Genomic DNA, 18,518 nt, shown 5'->3' with positions numbered 1-18,518 from the left:
TAAACATAAAGCATGAAATAGCTCTCAGCTGTAAGAATCTGAGGGGGGTTTACTTCCATTTTTATGTTTTGTTCTCAAATTATTAAATCCTCTCTTATTCATTATTTCCTCCTCTGAGCAGCAGAGTCTGGGTTCTGCTCTGGGAGCTTCTAGGGACAAGGTCCATGATCATTGCAGAACACCTGGAAACCCTATGAGGGTGTCTGCTGCTGCCAGGTAAGGGCAGCCACAAGGGTGTGGGCCTGAGAAATCTCCAGCATTTTTTAATGAGCATGATGAGCAGCCTTTGTCCCATGGTGCCTGTAGTCCTATTTCCAACTGATCCCGTATTAGGAAGGGTCAAGCACCTGTTAGCTGGTGCTTGGGAGAGGCCTATATAAGAACCAGGCCAAGAACAAGCTCTTAGGAAAAACAAGCTGGGAAGATGAGGAGTTGAAGTTGCCCTTTATGTGAGAACAGCTGGAGTGCGTGGAGCTCTGCCTGGGGATGGATGATGAACCAACTGACCGTTTATGGGTAGGATTAAAGAGAAGACAGGAAAGGGTGACACTGTAGTGGGTGTCTGCTATAGGCTGCATGACCAGGAAGAGTGAGTGGATGAAGCCCTCTGCAAACAGCTAGGAGCAGCCTCATGTTCACAGGTCCTCATCCTTATGGAGAATTTTAACCACTGTGATATCTGCTGGAGGTACAACACAGCAGGGCATAAGCAGTCCTGGAGGTTCCTGGAATGCACTGACAGGAACTTCCTGACCCAAGTGATAGAGCAGCCAATGAGGAGAGGTGCTCTGCTGGACCTCGTACTCATTGACAAAGAGGGACTCAATGGGGATGAGAAGGTAAAAGGCAGCCTTGGCTGCAGTGACCGTGAGATGGTGGAGTTCAGGATTCTGAGAGGAGGAAGAGGGCAAAAAGCAAGATCACAACCCTGGACTTATTACAGCCTTTCAGTGCTTAAAGAAGGGCTTATAAGAAAGATAGGGACAGGCATTTTAGCAGGGCCTGTTGTGATAGGACAAGGGGTAATAGTTTTAAACTGAAAAAGGCTAGATATAAGGAAGAAATTCTTTACAATGAGGGTGGTAAAACACTGGAATGGGTTGTCCAGAGAGGGTGGTAAATGCTCCATCCCTGGAAACATTCAAGGTCAGGTTGGATGGGGCTCTGAGCAACCTGATCTAGTTAGTGGTGTCCCTGCTTATTGCAGGAGGGTTGGACTAATGACTTTTGAAGGTTCCTTCCAACCCAAATGATTCGATGACTTGAGGAGAGCAGACTTTGCTCTCTTTGGGGACCTGCTTGGAAGAGGCTTATGTGATAAGACCCAGAGAGGCCCAGGAAAGCTGGTTGATATTCAAGCATCACCTCCTCCAAGCTCAATGAATGAGGAGGGGCTCTGGTGACACAGACATGGAAAAGGCTGCGGTACTGACTGCCACCTTCAATCCCAGAGACCAGGGGGGAAAGTCTGGAGGAAGGAAGTCATACCCTTGGTGGAAGAGGATCAGGTCAGGGAATACTTAAGCGAATTGGACATACAGAAGTCCATGGGCCCTGATGGGATGCCCTCATGAATGCTGAGGGAGCTAGCTGATGTCATTACAAGGACACCCCATAATCTTTGAACAATCATGACACTTGGAGGAATTGCCTGAGGACTAGAGAAAAGCAATGGTCACTCCTATCTTCAAGAAAACCAAGAAGAAGAACCCAGGGAACTATGGGCTAATCAGCCTCCCCTTCATCTCAGGAGAGTGATGGAGCATCTAATCCAGGAAACCACGTTCAGGCACATGAAGGACATGAAGATGATCAGGAGTAGTCACTGTCGATTCACCAAGGGAAAGTCATGCTTGACTATCTGATCACTTTCTGTGATGAAGTGACAGGTTTGGTAGATGAGGGACAAGGAGTGGATATTGTCTATGTAGACTTCAGCAGTGACCCCCAGGGCTCAGTTCTAGGTCTTGTTTAATATCTTTATCAATGACCTGGACAAGGGGATTGAGTGTACCCTCAGTAAGTTTGCAGATGACACCAAACTGGGTGGGAGTGTTGATCTGCTTGAGGGGAGGAGGGCTCTGCAGAGGAACCTGGACAGGCTGGATTGATGGGCTGGGGCCAAATGCATGAGGTTCAACAAAGCCACGTGCTGGGTCCTGCACTTTGGTCACAACAACCTCATGCAGCGCTACAGGCTTGGGGAAGAGTGGCTGGAAAGCTGCTTGGCGGAAAAAGACCTGGGGGTACTGGTTGACAGCTGGCTGAATATGAGCCAGCGGTGTGCCCGAGTGGCCAAGAAGGCCAATAGCATCCTGGCTTCTATCAGGCATCGTGTGGCCAGCAGGAGTAGGGAAGTGATTGTGCTCCTGTACTCCACACTGGTGAGGCCGCACCTTGAATACTGTGTTCAGTTTTGGGCCCCTCACTACAAGAAAGACATTGCGTTGCTAGAACATGTCCAGAGGAGAGCAACAAAGCCGGTGAGGGGTCTGGAGCACAAGTCTTCTGAGGAGCGGCTGAGGGAACTGGGGTTGTTTAGTCTGGAGAAGAGGAGGCTGAGGGGAGACCTGATCGTCCTCTACAACTACCTGAAAGGATGCTGTAGTGAGGTGGGGGTTGGTCTCTTCTCCCTGATAACGGGTGATAGGACGAGGGGAAATGGTCTGAAGTTGTGCCAGGGCAGGTTTAGGTTGGACATTAGGAAAAATTTTTTCAATGAAAGGGTTGTCAGGCTCTGGAATGGGCTGTCCAGGGAAGTGGTCGAGTCCCCATCCCTGGAGGTATTTAAAAGACAGATAGACAAGGTGCTTAGGGACATGGTTTATTGGTGGGATGGCAGGGTTAGGTCAATGGTTGGACTTGGTGATCTTAGAGGTCTTTTCCAACCTAAATGATTCTATAAGTCTATACTAGTACGTGCTGAGGGCCTCCCAGAAGGAAAGATGCTTGGCAGAAAAGGATCTGGGGGTCCTGGTAGACACCAAGTTGGACATGAGCCATCAATGTGCCATTCCAACAACAAAGGGTAATGGTATCTTGGGCTGCACGAAGAGGAGTGCTGACAGCAGTTGAAAGGAGGTGATCCTTCCTCTCTCCTCAGTACTGGTGAGGATACACCTGGAGTCCTGTGTCCAGTTCTGCCCCCCCCACCCAGTAAAAGAGAGACATAGACATACTGGAGAAGATCTAGCGATAGGCCACTAAGACGGTGAAAGGACTGGACTACCTCATACATGAAGAAAGGCTGAGGGAGCTTGGACTGTTCAGCCTGGAGCAGAGAAGGTTCAGAGAGGATTTCATCAATGTATATAAATAACCAAAGGGAGGCTGTAAAGACTCTTGTCAGTGGTGTCTGGTGACAGTACCAGAGGTAGTGAGTACAAGCTGAAACACAGGAGGTTCCCTCTGAACATCAGGAAAGACTTTTTTTTTTTTTTTATTGTGTGGATAACTGAGCACTGGAGCCCAGGTTGCCCAGAGAGGTTGTGGAGTTTCCATCCTTGGGGATATTCAAAAGCCATCTGGAAATGGTCCTGGGCAACTGGCTCTAGGCGGCCCTGCTTGAGCAGGGGGGCTGGACCAGATGGCCTGTAGAGGTCCCTTCCAACCTCAACTGTTCTGTGATTCTATGATTGTTTACATATTTTTGGGGGTAGAGGATAAGAACAAAGAATATTACAGATTTGGGCATTCAGTAATAGTAAGTACTTTGGAACTTGCAAAGCATGCTTACAGCCTGATTCAACAAAACCACACTTGACTCTTCTATAATAAGAGCTAAACGCTATTCTTGCTTCTGCAAAGAAAGCTGGGACAGTGCAAACACAGATGAGTGCACAAGCAGTCATGTGTGAATATAGATAGGTGTGCAGAATCATGCCCAATAGGCAAGGCAAATACAAACTAGCTTATATGAACATCCAGGGATAAAGGAAATCTGAATACAGCAGTACACCACATTTTAATGATATAGCATATCTAAGCCAGTGAAAATAAATCCCTGTGCCCTTTGACTGAATCTCTTGACCTGCAACTTCCAGATACAACCGTATGTTGTACCTGTCAATGTGTTTCATGTCATGGCAAGTAACTATATGGTACAGTTTCTACACCTCTGTTACATTCAGTATTTCACCCACATTGAAGATGGTAACAGCCATGTGAGGAAGGTATTGCTTTTGCACTATATTGCTGATAACTTCCTGGGTTCTATCTTGCCACCAAATTGAACCTGTGGATGGTGAAAGAACACACACAAAGAAATGACTTACCCTCCTTCTTCAGAGTATTTGTGGCCAAAGGCAAGGATGTCAGATGCCCGGCCACTGCCATCGCAAATCACAACAGGAACAGGAGGAGTGTCTCGCAGATACTCCAGAACGATGGAGATAACATTGGGACCTCCTTCCACAATGAGGGCCACCACTGGAACCCCTTGACCAATTCCTGGAGTAAAAGACAAAAACAAGCAAAAAAACGCAACCAAAAAAGAAAAGGAAGAGAAAAAAAAAGCAAAGCCACCAAAGCAAACAAAACATAACAGAAGACAGAAAAAGAAAAAAAAAAAACAAACCCAGACTGAAATTACTGCATCCTGACCATACAGTGTTATTTTAGAGAAAATGGCATTTAGAAAATCATAGATTTTAAGAACAGTGTAGTCATCTCGTTGGTTCATGGCACAAACCAGGATTTTCAAGAATTATCTTCTGTTTTAAATATATTTATGGTTGAAATAGACTGAATTTTTTAAGAGATTGAATCTTAGTTTGAAAGCATAGAGAAGCTACCGCAATTCTTTTTAACACATTCAGAGACATAACTTTGTAGTTCGCTTGTAATCTAGATTTTGCATGGTGTCAGTTTCCAATCATTGGGTCTTCCAGTAGCTTTGCTTGCTGTTTTAAAATCCCCTCTATGATATTTTTGTTGCTGTATTAGATGCATTTTAAAGTTGCTGCTGGATAGCCCTTTAACCTTCTCTTTGATAAACTAAACATAGCCTGTTACAAGTCAATGCAATACTTGTTTTTGAATTCTAGTTAGTCTCACAGTATTTCTCTGAATTGTCTCCAAATTTTGCAGCACATTCCTTGTTTTGCAGACCCCACACTGGGGACATTGCTCCAGAGAGAGCTGAACTAGTGCTGAACCAGAGGAGAGACATCTTATTTTTAATACTTGTGGTATAGTTAGATGGGAGCCCTCTGAAAAAGTTGCTGCACAGACTTTGCCAGGAAAGTCGTATGAATTTAGAGAAAGGCAATCTGACACCAGGCTGGTGTTAACATGACTGAAAAAGCTTTTATGATTGTCCCTTTTGACCAGTTGAGACTGGGGACATTCAGAAGGACTCAGGCAGTAGAGCTGATTGAACATTTTCTATTAGCATTTTTTTTGTCAATAGAAAGACTTTTTCCTTTTAATCTAGCTTTCCCTAAGAAAAACTATATCCATTCTGCACAAAATTTTGACACTTCACTGAAAAATTTAAAAAAAAAAAGCCCAAACTGTTAATAGTTGGGTTGGGAAAAGTTGCATGAGGCCCAGCAACGACAAGTTTTAATGTGACTGCCTCAGGTTTCTACTTAGAGGGGGTTCAGTCCACAGAAGCAAAGGTAAGCCTGTGAGACGGGAACATTAGATCTGGTTAGACCCTCCTGAAACATTTGCAAATCAAATGATTTTTGATAGTCACAAAAATTTTTAAGCATTTGAATTACAGGCAAAAAAGGAAATGAACTGTTCTTTAAAAAAGAAAAAAAACCAGTTATTATATACAACAGAAAAATATTGTGAGCACCGCTGAACCAGTTTACAAGTAAATATTGTGTTTCCTGAAGAGACTCTCAGCATCCTTTGTTATGGCTGTATCTGTTGTCAGTTTGTGGTTTTTTTTTTTATTATATAACTTAAGTAATGCGTGGAGTGTTTTTTTATGTTAAGAAAACTATAAGCAGAGTTATAAAATCCAGGCTAATGAAAGAGAGTACAAAGGGTAGAATATAACAAGGTGATTAACAGAATGATTTTCACAGAGCTCACTGGTTAATTTTTTAATTGATATTAAGGACTTCCCTGAATTGCTGCTCTACCTAAACAAAAAAGTTCTTTTGGTGGTTAAGTTCTTTTCATAGGTCTTAACGGAAAACCAGTTCTGGGGAACAGAGTTAATGAGAAAGTGAAATTAAGAACTTTGCTTAAGAAGAGTGAGTTATAAGTCTGATGCGTTAACCTGTCCCACATGTACTTCCATTAACTTTAAGGGATTTAAGCTAAGGATGAATTTTGTTTGGCAAATTCGCATTGTTTGCCTACATTCATTTTAAACATGCTTAAAATTGCATCCTTTAAAAGCGCATTCTAGATCTTAGGAATAATTTTTTTTTTCTGAGTATCTTATAAATAATATGATTTTATTCCCATATCCATACATGTCATATGATATGTCTGGTTGCAGCTGAGCATGCAGCAGAGAACCTCATGTCATGCCCAGGTTTTCCTTTGCTACTAGATGACAAAAGAAATGTTGCCTATAGTTATTTCTAGAACAAGAATATTTTTTTTTCTAAGACAATTTCTATCAGAACATGAATAAAAATTAAATTCTTGGTGTGGAATATTTTTCTGTGTCATACTTCCTAACATAATCACATGGTGGCTGATGAGAGACTCTCTTCTGTTAAAATTTTAATACAGAACTGGAAGGAGATATTTTATCATCTAATTTCTAGTGGTCTGGCTAATGTAATGTTACCAAGGTTTTTTAATTTTCTATCAGTACTTGCTGCTTCTTGTGTAGCTTTTCTTTATAGCACACCATGTAGACAATACCTCTAGCATTTTTAGTTCTGCTGGTAGTTTTTTTAAGTTATGAGTTCTTGGTAGTTGAATAAGGATTTCCCTTTGCTGTTCTTGTTTCAGTCCTCCTTGCTCAGAAGGCTGATCACAGAGCAGATCTAACATGAAGTCTGACTAGGAGGCACACAGCTCATTGAAATCTTGTATCAGCATTCCCCTTTGGCAGTGTAGTGTTGTGCTTTGGAAATTGGCTGGTAGGGCCCATTTTATTTCAGTATGGGCAACGCCCCACCCCCTCAGTGGTGTGTTTAAAAGCCTGATCCTAAAATTTACCAGAGCTGATCTTTTGTAAAGTATTTGCTGTAATGCCGTATACGAAATGGTTAGCAAAGCTGAATATAAGTGCACAGATTTGCAAGTATATCATTAACGAATTAATGAAAGTATATCATTAACTTCTTCTGGCTTTCAGGAAAGCTCTCTAGACTACAGTTGTCTGAATCCTAATGTTATGAGCTTTTCCAGATTTATAATGATTAATTTCTGAGCAATGATGGCATCTGCAGTGTGTGAAAGGAAGTCCATAGATATGGGAAAAAAGCGCCATGTCTGCTTGAGTATCTTAAAATTTGAAAAAGAGGGTAAGCAGGAATTACCACATTCTCAGTTTTCTATGGTGTTCCCAATCACATTTAAATTATTTGTGACATTATATTTGTTTCAGAGTAAAAGCTTAGCTATTTATACCAAAGAAGTCTGCATCTCAGTAACTGTCAGGCAAAATGCAAACCAGATTTGAATCAAAATTTTACATGGTTTGATATCAAAAATCCTGGATGCACCTTTGCCACTAAATATTAGAAAATTAGAAACAAATGTGGAGTGTCTGTAGAAAAATTTCAGTGGGTAGGAAGACATTGACTGCCTATTCCTGATTAGACAGAAACTGCATTTGCTAACAATTTTGTATCTGTGAAATTGAAAACTGGCCATGCCTTGTCTGACTGGAACACAGGACCTGTTCGAAAAATATTGGCATGTGATGCCAATAAGACAGAAGCTCTGACTTTGGGAAGAAGATGGCTGATGGACTTCTATTTAACTGGTAATCAAAATACATTTTCTTCTAGATCTCTGTATCTCCTTAGAAATTCAAGAGTCGGGAATTGTCTGCAAGTGCACTATTTCTCCTGGTGTGCGCACATTATACAATAGCCTGCAAAGAAGGGGCTGGAAGTGTCTCCTATTTCCACAGGGAGCCTCTTGTTTCAGCCACTTCATTCAGAAGGAGAGTGTCAGGCTGGGAGGTGAGATGTTAAATCTGAAGGTAACACTTTCCTTACAAAGCCAAGGACATCATCATTATAAAGAGTTTCTTGCTTGAGATGAGAGTGTTGGAAAGGAGGCAATGCCGAGGTAAAACGATGCTGATGAAAAACTGGGCTACAGAGCCAGGTTTGCTGTCCCCTAGCGCATATCCAGAAGGTGGGAACTTTGTGCCAAGCATTAAAATAGACAGGGCAGTACATCACCCAGCAAGATGTTTTCCCTTCATGTTTTTTGTGGCATTTACTGTACAACTGCCCTAGTCTGGGCAAAACTAAGGATAGCACCCATCTTGCTGGGCTATCTCCAACTACACTGTTGTTTTCACTAAGTATGCTAAAAGTATACAACCTTAGGAACTCTGTGTTTCCCATTTTATTAACTAGAAAGAGAGTAGGAGTAATACACTCCACTGAAATGTCGTCCATTCTGAAACTGCAGATAACACTTCTCAGTATAGGACAATGCATTATTATTATTATTATTATTAGGAAAGACTCTTGATTTGTTGTTTTCCAAATACAGAAAAAGACCAATTCATTTTCACAGATCTAGATATTTTTTCTATTTCTTAGAAGGCAGGAAATTACTTGTTAATCAGCTTTTTTTTATATGCTTTGTTGATAAGGACTCACCCTCTTTTAAGTTCAAGTGAATTATTTTCAAATATCTGAAAAATTATGTTGTTTTCCATCCATCTGATAGTTACATGGAGGATTTATTTTTAAATTTACTCAGTTTATTGTTTTTCCAGCATTTCTAGGACAAGCTTTGGTTCCAGCAAATCTTTTTCCTTTTCCTTTTGGAAGATGGAGAAACCTTCTTGTCTAGCAGTATATCTGCAGACTTGAGAATAGATAGGAATGCTGACTATTGTGTTATCACTGCGAGGTTTATCACTTGGTTAACGACACTTATGTTTCAACATGGTAAAGGTCTGATCCCTAAATCAAATGTTTTCCTACCTACGAATGGTCTCAGAATTTTTATTCTGTGTTACTGAAAATAGCTCATAAGCCAAAGATTTTTTTTTCTCAGATTTTCACAGGAAATATTCAGCTTGTATTCAAGAGGAGGTATGTGTGAAACATCTCACACAAACTTGAATATTACTATTTCCCATTTAATAAGGTCTCCATCTCACATACTGAAGTCTTAGCATTCCTATATGAATGCAGAAAGACAGGTAGTCTCTAATGATATAATTAATAGAATACAAACAAAAGAGTGGTTTTGTTTTCATTTTGTATAATGATTCATCCAGAAAGAAGAATAAATAGTCCCAAAGACCTGGGAGTTAAAATCAGTTCTCTGAGGCTCATTGCTATCTTAATTTCTAAAACAATAACTTGTATTTGGAGCATTTCAGTAAGCACAGATTTTTGCAGGGTAGACTAGATTGCCAACTGTTTCACAGTGTCAGCTACTGTGGATACTGTTGGTGCAATATTGTAAATTAGACTGCAATATTGTATGAAAGATTTATACAGTCAACCTAAAGCTTCATTACTGTGTTATTGCCTTTGTGGCCAGCAACAGAGCCAGTGAGAGTCTTTCTGGCAATTGTGATTCCAGGAAGTTATGTACATACCAGAACATTTGTCCTGATGTGCACCAGTGGCAACTTGTAGGCCTTCATGTCGTTATACAGAAAAATAATCCCACTTCCCCCTTGACACAGTGGTAGTAGTGCATTAATATGTAAGTTAAAACAATAGACTAGAAGAAATGAATTAATTTGGAAATGGAAGCAAGGAAAAACTGCATAATGCCTGCACTGTGTGAAAAAGGATTTAAAAAAGTCTACCCTGCTTTGCAGAAGCCCAGTTCTTGGAAAAACATGAATATTTCATATTGTGAGTATATTTATAAATAATCTATAACTGTCTTATAAATTATTACTAATTCTTTTTATGAAGAGCTAAATGCGAGTTACCCATTTTTTTATAGACCAACAAGTGAGTAAAATGCCTCATTTACTACAAAATGCATTTACTACTCATGTTTTTAAGTGTGCTTATAAGAGTAACTGGGACATATCGGTATGTTGTATACTACTTCTAAGTTCACCCCTGAGATCAGTGCAAGTAAAGCTGAGAGGCTCTAATTCACTATCCCTGACAGAAACATCTCTAATTTCTGCATCTTAACACTGGTGCACCTGAGCTGGTTTCCTGCTGGCCACCTTTGCTCCTTCATCAGGTCAGACATGTTCGTGGGGGTTCCCCTACATTCATTTTCTTTTTCTACCTGGAAATTTTGGCTCGAGAATTTGGCAATTATTTGGGTTTGTTTGGGATGTTGGGGCCCATGGCTGCCCCACTGGAGGAGTTACTGCACAGCAGTTGGCACAGAGTTGGCGTACAGCTGGAAATCTGTGTCACATCTCCCACACAACATGCAGCTGTACAGCAAGTTCTCCAGAAGCTGGATGGAATGGAAAAACTTAAGGCTTATGGTGCATATAAGACAGAGTCACTGTGGACATACCTGATGAGTCCAAACTGTCCCAAAAGGTGGGGAGAGTAAGCCTCCATTAACCTACACACAGTGCATGTGCAGTCAGCCTGACATCTCAAATTCTTAATGAGGCACACACTGCTCACCCAGGAAACAGGATTCTCACCCTTCCTAGAAATCCTGAACCTATCACAGGGGTGTACAGGTATATAAGGCAACACTGAGCTGGAATGGCTCATCATTTCTTCGTGAAAGCAGGTATATTTGCATGAACAAGGGGCCTCTACGGTTACTGAACTTTCCTGGACCTAAATGTACTGCAGATGGTGGGGTACATAAATTAGCAGGTTTCTCTACTGGTCATCACATCACAGGTTGTCATGTGCTTATCTGAGATAATGGGATAATGGAGTTCTAGCAGTAGAAAGTTTCTATGACAAGCTTTAGATTTGTTTCAGGCCTCTAACTTGTGTATGACCTGCAAAAGGTCTACCATTTGTGGGCAACAGCTACCTTTCTACTGCAAAATTCTTTTAGCACAATGGCTTTTGTAAGGGGTAAACTCAATGATCTCTTAGTGGCTGACAAATGCTGTCATAAAACAGAAGTCCAAAACAGATATATACATGTTAGTGTGCCTGCAAGTGTTCACAGCTGCACAGTGCGCTCACAGGCCAATATACCATTTTGCACAGGCTGTTTAGCACAAATGTCCCATAGATTTCCTGACAGTAAAGCCTTTATGTACAGAAGTAAAATTAGTTTGCATGCAAAGCCAGATAATTTTAAACTTTTCTTGTCAGATGCAATTTTACATAATGAGGACCTCTGTTTTTTCCAGATTTTTTCACAAGCCCTGTGCTGGTGTGTCTCTCGCCCGACAAAGTGCTGCTCTTGCTAGCCCGCAAATACTTTTGTTGCCCTGAGGTATGACCCAATCCCACTCTCGGTTGCAGCCTAATCTATCATTTAAGGGTCCAGTCTGTGGTGGGCAGCCTTAGCCAACCGTAATGATAAATATAAAGGCAAATGGCCATCATGGTAAAACAAGTAGGAACATGTATTCTTTTAGCATACTGAAGGTAATCATCCCTTCCCTTACAGACATCATATCCCTCATATACATTCACATGGAACTGTATGATATGATGATTAAAACAAGAAACTTCATAAATACAAGTTTTTAAAATGGCGAGACATTTCATAAATACAAGTTTTTAAAATGGCAAGAAATTGCATAAATGCAAGTTTTTAGCAACTTGGCCTTGAAGTAAAACTTGGGTTCAGAGTTTATTTAATCTTAACACAAATGCACTCAGAACACACTTACTACAACTCTATTACCATTAGGTATCTTGATACTTTAATTTGGTAAATTCTAACCAGTACATCTTGGTTTGTTTTCTCTTTAATTCTTACAAACATTTTGGATACGTAACAATTGAAACAAAACTATGCTGCATTTGAATGCCATGTGGATGACTATTTACTAAATTGAAATGAAAAATGAATAAAAAGTTCATGAAATTACAAATTTATAGATGTGATTCTACTAACTAGGAATACAAACACCAAAACCACCCTGCACATGGGGGCCTCTAATCCTAAAGCAAGTGCCAGTGTAACAAATCCTTAACTGCATCAAACAGATGACATGTTTCCCAGGTACAGGCTATTTATTCAACAGATGAGGTTACAGTTCAGGACTTTTTAATGCAAGGATTGCTTATCAGTGGCATTTAGTGGCAAATCCCATTTAACTGTCAATAGAAGCCTGACAAAGTGTTGTGAAGGTCAACAAAATTGTTCATGTGCTTACAAGCTCTTTGATGGTTTTGAACTATTTTTTGATCAAATCTGATCTTAGTTTTAACCTAAATGTGTGAGATGAACTACAATTTTTGAGTGGAAATCAACTAATAAGCATTAATCATGCATATCTGAAAGAGGGCAAAATAGCATTTCTTTCTGAGTTTTTTGAAGAGTTTGAGGCTTATAGTGTCTTGAAACTCAAGTTGGAACTTGGGGGTTCTGGGAACTTAAGGAAAGCCAAAGAACGTCCTTCACTCAAGACATCTGCCTTAAAAGCCCACCTTCCGGGCCATTGCTATATTTCACGGGGGTAGCAGACTATGCAGTAGTGTGTTGTATCAGCAAAGGCTGAAAAAAACACACCAGATAAGACCTGTGGCTTGCAGAAACACTTTGGGCTAAGTGTTCGCGTAGCACTTGGATACCCTAGTGAGAATTACTTACACAGAATAGATTAACAATTAAATATGCTCTGGAATTTTAATAAGCAGAAGTGTGATCTTAAAAGTTTGAGGACAGTAATTTTAAATTTCTGAACTAATATTTGCCTTACAGTAACACAGAGTCAACAGAAACTGCTCCTTCTTTGTTAATAGAGTGTGTCTAACCACAGGTTAAGTGCTGCTTAAATAGATTCAAAATGGTATTGGATTTACAACAGTCTTTAAAAAGTTTGCCCACAAAAATGTGTCTGCTTCACCTCTGGACATCTATGTGGTACTGCTTATGGTCTCAGATGCCTCAGAAAGGCTAAGTGATAACAGAGAATATCCTGAAATAATCCAGATCCATCCTATTAGGTACCACTGAAATAACAGTACATAGTGTTTTGTTTCAGGCTACTGTTTTCAGTCTTCAGGCCCTTTTGGAAACACCTCCTGATGAAACAATTTTGGCTAAAATATCAATAGCAAATAGATAAGATCACCTGCATATACAATAGATCTGCTTCCCCCAACTCTTGAAATCACAGCCACAGTGATTAATAATTATATTATTAACTACTAAGTGAACGTGACTGGAAAAAGGGGAATGTAGCTTGCCTTTACAGGATGATGGAGAGGGATGCTGAGTCTTATTACCCAGACAGACAGGAACATCCCGCAGATGCCATAACCAGCTCAAACTTAATTTCACATAGCTACGCTTCTTACAGTCAGCTCTCCCTTTTCCTCATGCCTTATCTCCAGTATCTTCCCTGGGGCAGAACCAGTTACTACTTATTCCAGATATGGCAAAGATGAGACAGGTATTTCTTTCAGTCCTTGAAAGGACTGTTCAGTAATAACAGCAGAGAAACTTGCATATTAAAAAAAAAAGGAGTCCAAACTCATTCTACCATTCTACCCTCTTCTGAACAACTTTAACAGTTTTCTATTTTCATAAATTAAGTGGAATTTCCACTTGTTTGGAAGCTCATTACATGCTCTATGTCTAGAGAAATCAAAGTGACCTGGTAAGCCAATACAACAAATTCTAAGAATATTTGCTGTCTTCCTCAAATTCAGAGAACTGAAGGATTATGTGTGACAGAATGACACCGAACCACTGATAATAAAGAAAAGCTCACAACCATTGGACTTACTTTTGCTTTTCAACATATTTTTGGACTTTTTTTCCTGCCATAGGCTCATTGAATCTCATTTGTTATAATTTCCTTTGTCTTCTTCATGTTTTCCAACCACCTTTTAAAATTGCTATTATAAATTTTTATTTTGTTCAGATTTATTGTTTCCTTTGTAGTTTGCATCGATTCTCCTTGTTCCCCTTGCTATGGTCACTTCCATTCTGCATTCCCACCTTTCTAATTTCCTTTTTGGTATCCCAATCACTCTTTCACTTCCCCTCTGTCTCCTTGTGTCTAATCCATAATCCTCTTTTATCTCCTCTATTTTTAATTCTCCTCTTTACTAAGACCACAATCACATTTCATTTGTCCCAGCCTGTTCTCTTTTCCGCCTCATCTCAGTACTTTCACTCTTGTTGTTCCTTCCTCATCTGTCTAAATCTACCTAGTGATGTATCTGCCATTCTACCAGTTGTGGCATTGGCAGACAAATCTGCAGACCTGACACCTGGGCCATATCTTCATTTAATATTGGATTGATCCTAAAAACTTCTCCAAAGGACATTAAGGATGGTAACAAGAAAAGCTGATGAGAAATTTGTGATACCTTCTTTTGATTTTCATAGTTGTCTTTGCAAAAGGACAAAGTTTAGAGAGTGCTCAGAACAGACAAGACATGGGAAGAGTCTATGTAAGACAAATCCTCGGATTTGTGAGCCTTGCAAGCCCATAACAACCCCATAACTTACTTTCTACAGGGTGGCAATATATTGTTCAAAGCTGGCACTTCAAGATCAAAGGTACGCACACAAGAACCTTCATGGATTTCAGTCAAAACTTACCCTATCTAGCAGTCAACTGTTTATTAGGCCAGTACTACAGGACCTCACTGGTTTCTCTCTTCTTGGAGCTCATCAGCTGTAGTTAACAGCCTAAGAGATTCAGGAGCAACTACAGTTTTAGTAATTTTCACATTCTGTCTAATATGCCTTGGTACTTTCCCTGGTTCCCTTTGGATGGGACTGCTACCACATATTGTAGTCAGCACTTTAGAAAGTTATTACAGTAACATAACCAACTTTTACTTTGCCTCAAATTGCATATTGAAGAGCTTTTCTTTGTCATATTTTGCATATTTGTCAACATGTCAGACACTATATAATCTCAGAAAACGATCCCTCCTTTTTCACCTGTTCTAGAAGACTACAACAGGTGAGATACAGAACAGCAGAAATTTTGCTAAAAAGGGATTAACCTTAAAATAATCTGTTTCTTAGTTTTATGGCTTTGTTCTGATTTTTATAATGAATTCAATGAATTTAAAATGTCCAGACTTTATAGACCCGAAGTGAGCTGTGTTCTCTTGCTTGTATATCAATGATGTGAAAACACATATGTTTTCAACAAACTCATCTATTGAAAGTCAAGTCCATGAGAGGAATTTATGGATCCACTTGCACTCAATCAATTGCATATTTATTTGTGTCTCAAGAAAAATTTTTAACCTCCATGTGCTTCCTCAGCCCTTTATGAGATATTTTTGTCTCCAGTGCCTGATCCACCAACATCATGACACTTTTCATGAAAAAGGCCCAAGTTTCCAGTCTCTAACAAAATCTGAAATGAGTCAAACTTCAAACAGTTCTGAATTTTAGTCAGATTTCACAGAAGTCAAACTTGCAGCAGGCTTCCTCTCCTAGAAATAATTCTGTACCTACATCTTCCCAGCTAGGCAGTTATGAAAATGCATCTAGAGCTGCACAGAATATGAAGGAAAAATCTGAAACAAATGAGAATTCCAATGCATTTGATGATGGTGCAATGGTCAGAGAAGATGCCAGTGATGACAGTTGAACGTCCCTTTGCCTTCCCAGCCCCCTTCATATATTCTCAGGCATAGGATGACAAAGGGAAGTCCACGGGTCACATGAACAGATACTGTTGACAAATTACCTTTCTCCAAATTGCCTTCTCTACCCAATCAAATCACCCAGCTTTATCCATCGATTCCTTATTCAGAGGTAACTTTTTCTCATAGGCCTACCAAAATTCAACTACATTCATCAACTCCATAAAGAAGAAAGATTAAGTACAAGGACAGAGGTACCAATGCTTGTGGTCTGTCTTGTTTTCAAACAGCATACCATAGAGGTAGTGCAAACCTTCAGCACCAAACAGCATGTTTAAAATAAGAACAGTTGAAGATTGATAATGAATAGTAATATTCCACATAAAGTCCTATGTGGTCTAGGAGACAATTCCAGACACATACTAATCAAAAGAAGAGTAAGAATATGATTCTATGATATCACAAGGTCAACCTACACAACCTAAGGATTTGGTGTGGTAATCTTTCTAAGAAATACCAACATGCTTCCGTGCATGGAACTGACTGAGCAGGGCAGAGTTATTCTTGGGCAAAGTATGCAGAGGCTTGTTTGGGGTTTTTTCCCCCTTTTTTGAGGGAAATAAGAACGAAACCACTCAGATCTCTAGAGTTTCTAGGAAAGAGGACAAGGCACCGGGTCTTAATAAAACTGCGGTACAGAATATGTAATTTTTTCTATTGTTTTCGCACAGTGCAGAGAAGATGAAGCACAATGCAGATAACATTTTAGGTGTTAGTGTTGCAGCAGGAGAGTAGGAGATGAAAAGTAGTGTTGAGGCTCACTATATACATCTGTTGTGGCAACTTTAATGTAAATGGAAATTTAGCTTTAACATAAATGTACACCTTGTTCTTCAAAGCCTTGTGGCCCAGTCTGCCTATACCAGAAGCGCAGCCAACTGTATGCAGATTAATCCCTTCTGATCTACAGCCCATGTTTGGCTTTGAAGAAGAAATAATTTTGTCCATTTTCTGGATCTGTAAGCTTCAAAAAGGCTAAAAGAGTGTGTTTTTTAAAGGAGTTTCTAAAAGATACAAAATAAGCCAAACGACTCAAAACATTCTGATTTTTTGAAGGAGTCTACTTGCAATTAAACATGCATTGCCTTTATATCGTCTTAATGTTCTAGTTTCAAATATGTCTTTTGTTGCATATCCTCATTTTTACCTTATTTTTGGGTATTCTGGAAAAAGAATTATTAAAAATCTCAAAAAGGGCTTTGCTTCTCTGTGTAACTGTTCCTGAAGAAGAAAGTGGTAACTAGTTTTATGAAGAATAACGAGTTTTCGTAGTGAAAATAGTTTTCCAGTCTCATTGGCCAAAGCTGGACTCCTGCTGTCTTGATGATGTCATATGTCCTTGTTACCTTCATTCCTCATGATAGTGAAGTCTTTTGCCTCATCACTACTTTTTCCTTCTCTGAGCTTATGTCTCATACTGTAAAATGGCAGAAATCTAAGTTGTCCAAGCTGACAAGTAAATGAGCCTTTTTAAAATCATTAGAGCAAGCATTAGACCTTTTTACATCTTAATCCATGATGGTAGCTGTTAACCCCAATTTGAATACCACTGCCTCACTGGTTTGACTTCAGCTATTTCCAAAGCAAATTTTAAGGATGTAAAAGCTCTGACAGATATTTACAGGGAACAGAAAATTGTGGCAGCATTCTGATCAAGATTTAAATCTTTCGGTAGATGAAGCTTTCAATATAAGAAAGATGTCTGGATTTAAAAGAAAAATGTCACTAGCACATGATGAATATGTTTTCAAGACCATTTATCAGATTTGCAAATATCACACAAAAACTTAGTCTGCCCTTCTAATGCTACCGAAAGCACGTAGTTACTCCTTTCTAATACACACCAGATATAAATTTTATTACTGATATGTATGTGCTGATACATGCAAGACAAAGAAAATGATTGTATGTTTCCCAAAATTGGTATGCATACACAAGAACACACTGAAAGTGCATGCTATGCTATGCTATGCTATGCAATGCTACGCTACGCTGTGCTATGGATCGCATCCAGGTTCTGATTCTGCTGACCAATAAATATACATGTTCATCTAAAGAAAAACTTACAACATTCTACTGAATTCACAACCTCTTTCATTCAAAGTAAGAACTTTTATATAGGCTACAGGAGATCACCTTATGTATATAAATAATTTGTGTCCTTGTCTTTCACCACTGCTCCAGTAAGATCATTCATATGAAGGAAAGTAGGCGTTTGTGGCAGAAGTGCTTGGCAATCATGCTGTAAGCACTTTAAGGATTTCAGAATCTTTCAGTTAGTAGTAACAATTCAGTTAATAGCAATAACTATACCACATTTGCCTTAATGCAAACAGGAGGGATGAACTGCATATTCTAAAAATGAAAACATAAGTGGAGAGCCAAAAGGGGGAAACTTTAGGTAGGATTTTTGAAGATTCTGTAAGTACTCGTAAAGGGTCTTTTTATGTCATGAAGTAATTCTAGACCACACTTGTTAATGAGAAAGCATTGTTCTGCCTAATCACAAAATAGGTGAAACCCATGGCTTGTCAACCTATTAGAGTGACTTTGCTGGAAAGTTATTAACAGTTTTCAGATCAGACCTATCAGCTGAGTTGCTACATTGGCAATTATTCTAATCTAGCCATCTGTGGAGCA

The 18,518-nt window shown here is 39.6% G+C and overlaps 1 protein-coding gene across 1 annotated transcript in view; it reads right to left on the bottom strand.

Annotated features, from left to right (window-relative positions):
• Positions 1 to 18,518, bottom strand: part of TRPM3 (transient receptor potential cation channel subfamily M member 3) — a 301,300-nt gene that overhangs the window by 102,710 nt on the left and 180,072 nt on the right. Inside the window, exon 7 of the mRNA XM_035891054.1 lies at positions 4,275 to 4,449. Coding sequence (XP_035746947.1) covers positions 4,275 to 4,449 — 175 coding nt within the window. The remainder of the gene's footprint in view (positions 1 to 4,274; positions 4,450 to 18,518) is intronic.

Source organism: Egretta garzetta, unplaced genomic scaffold (assembly GCF_000687185.1).
Source record: "Egretta garzetta isolate BGI_Z169 unplaced genomic scaffold, ASM68718v1 scaffold173, whole genome shotgun sequence".
NCBI lineage: Eukaryota > Metazoa > Chordata > Aves > Pelecaniformes > Ardeidae > Egretta > Egretta garzetta.
Note: the sequence above shows the minus strand (reverse complement) of the source record. Positions and strands in the feature narration are given on the sequence as shown.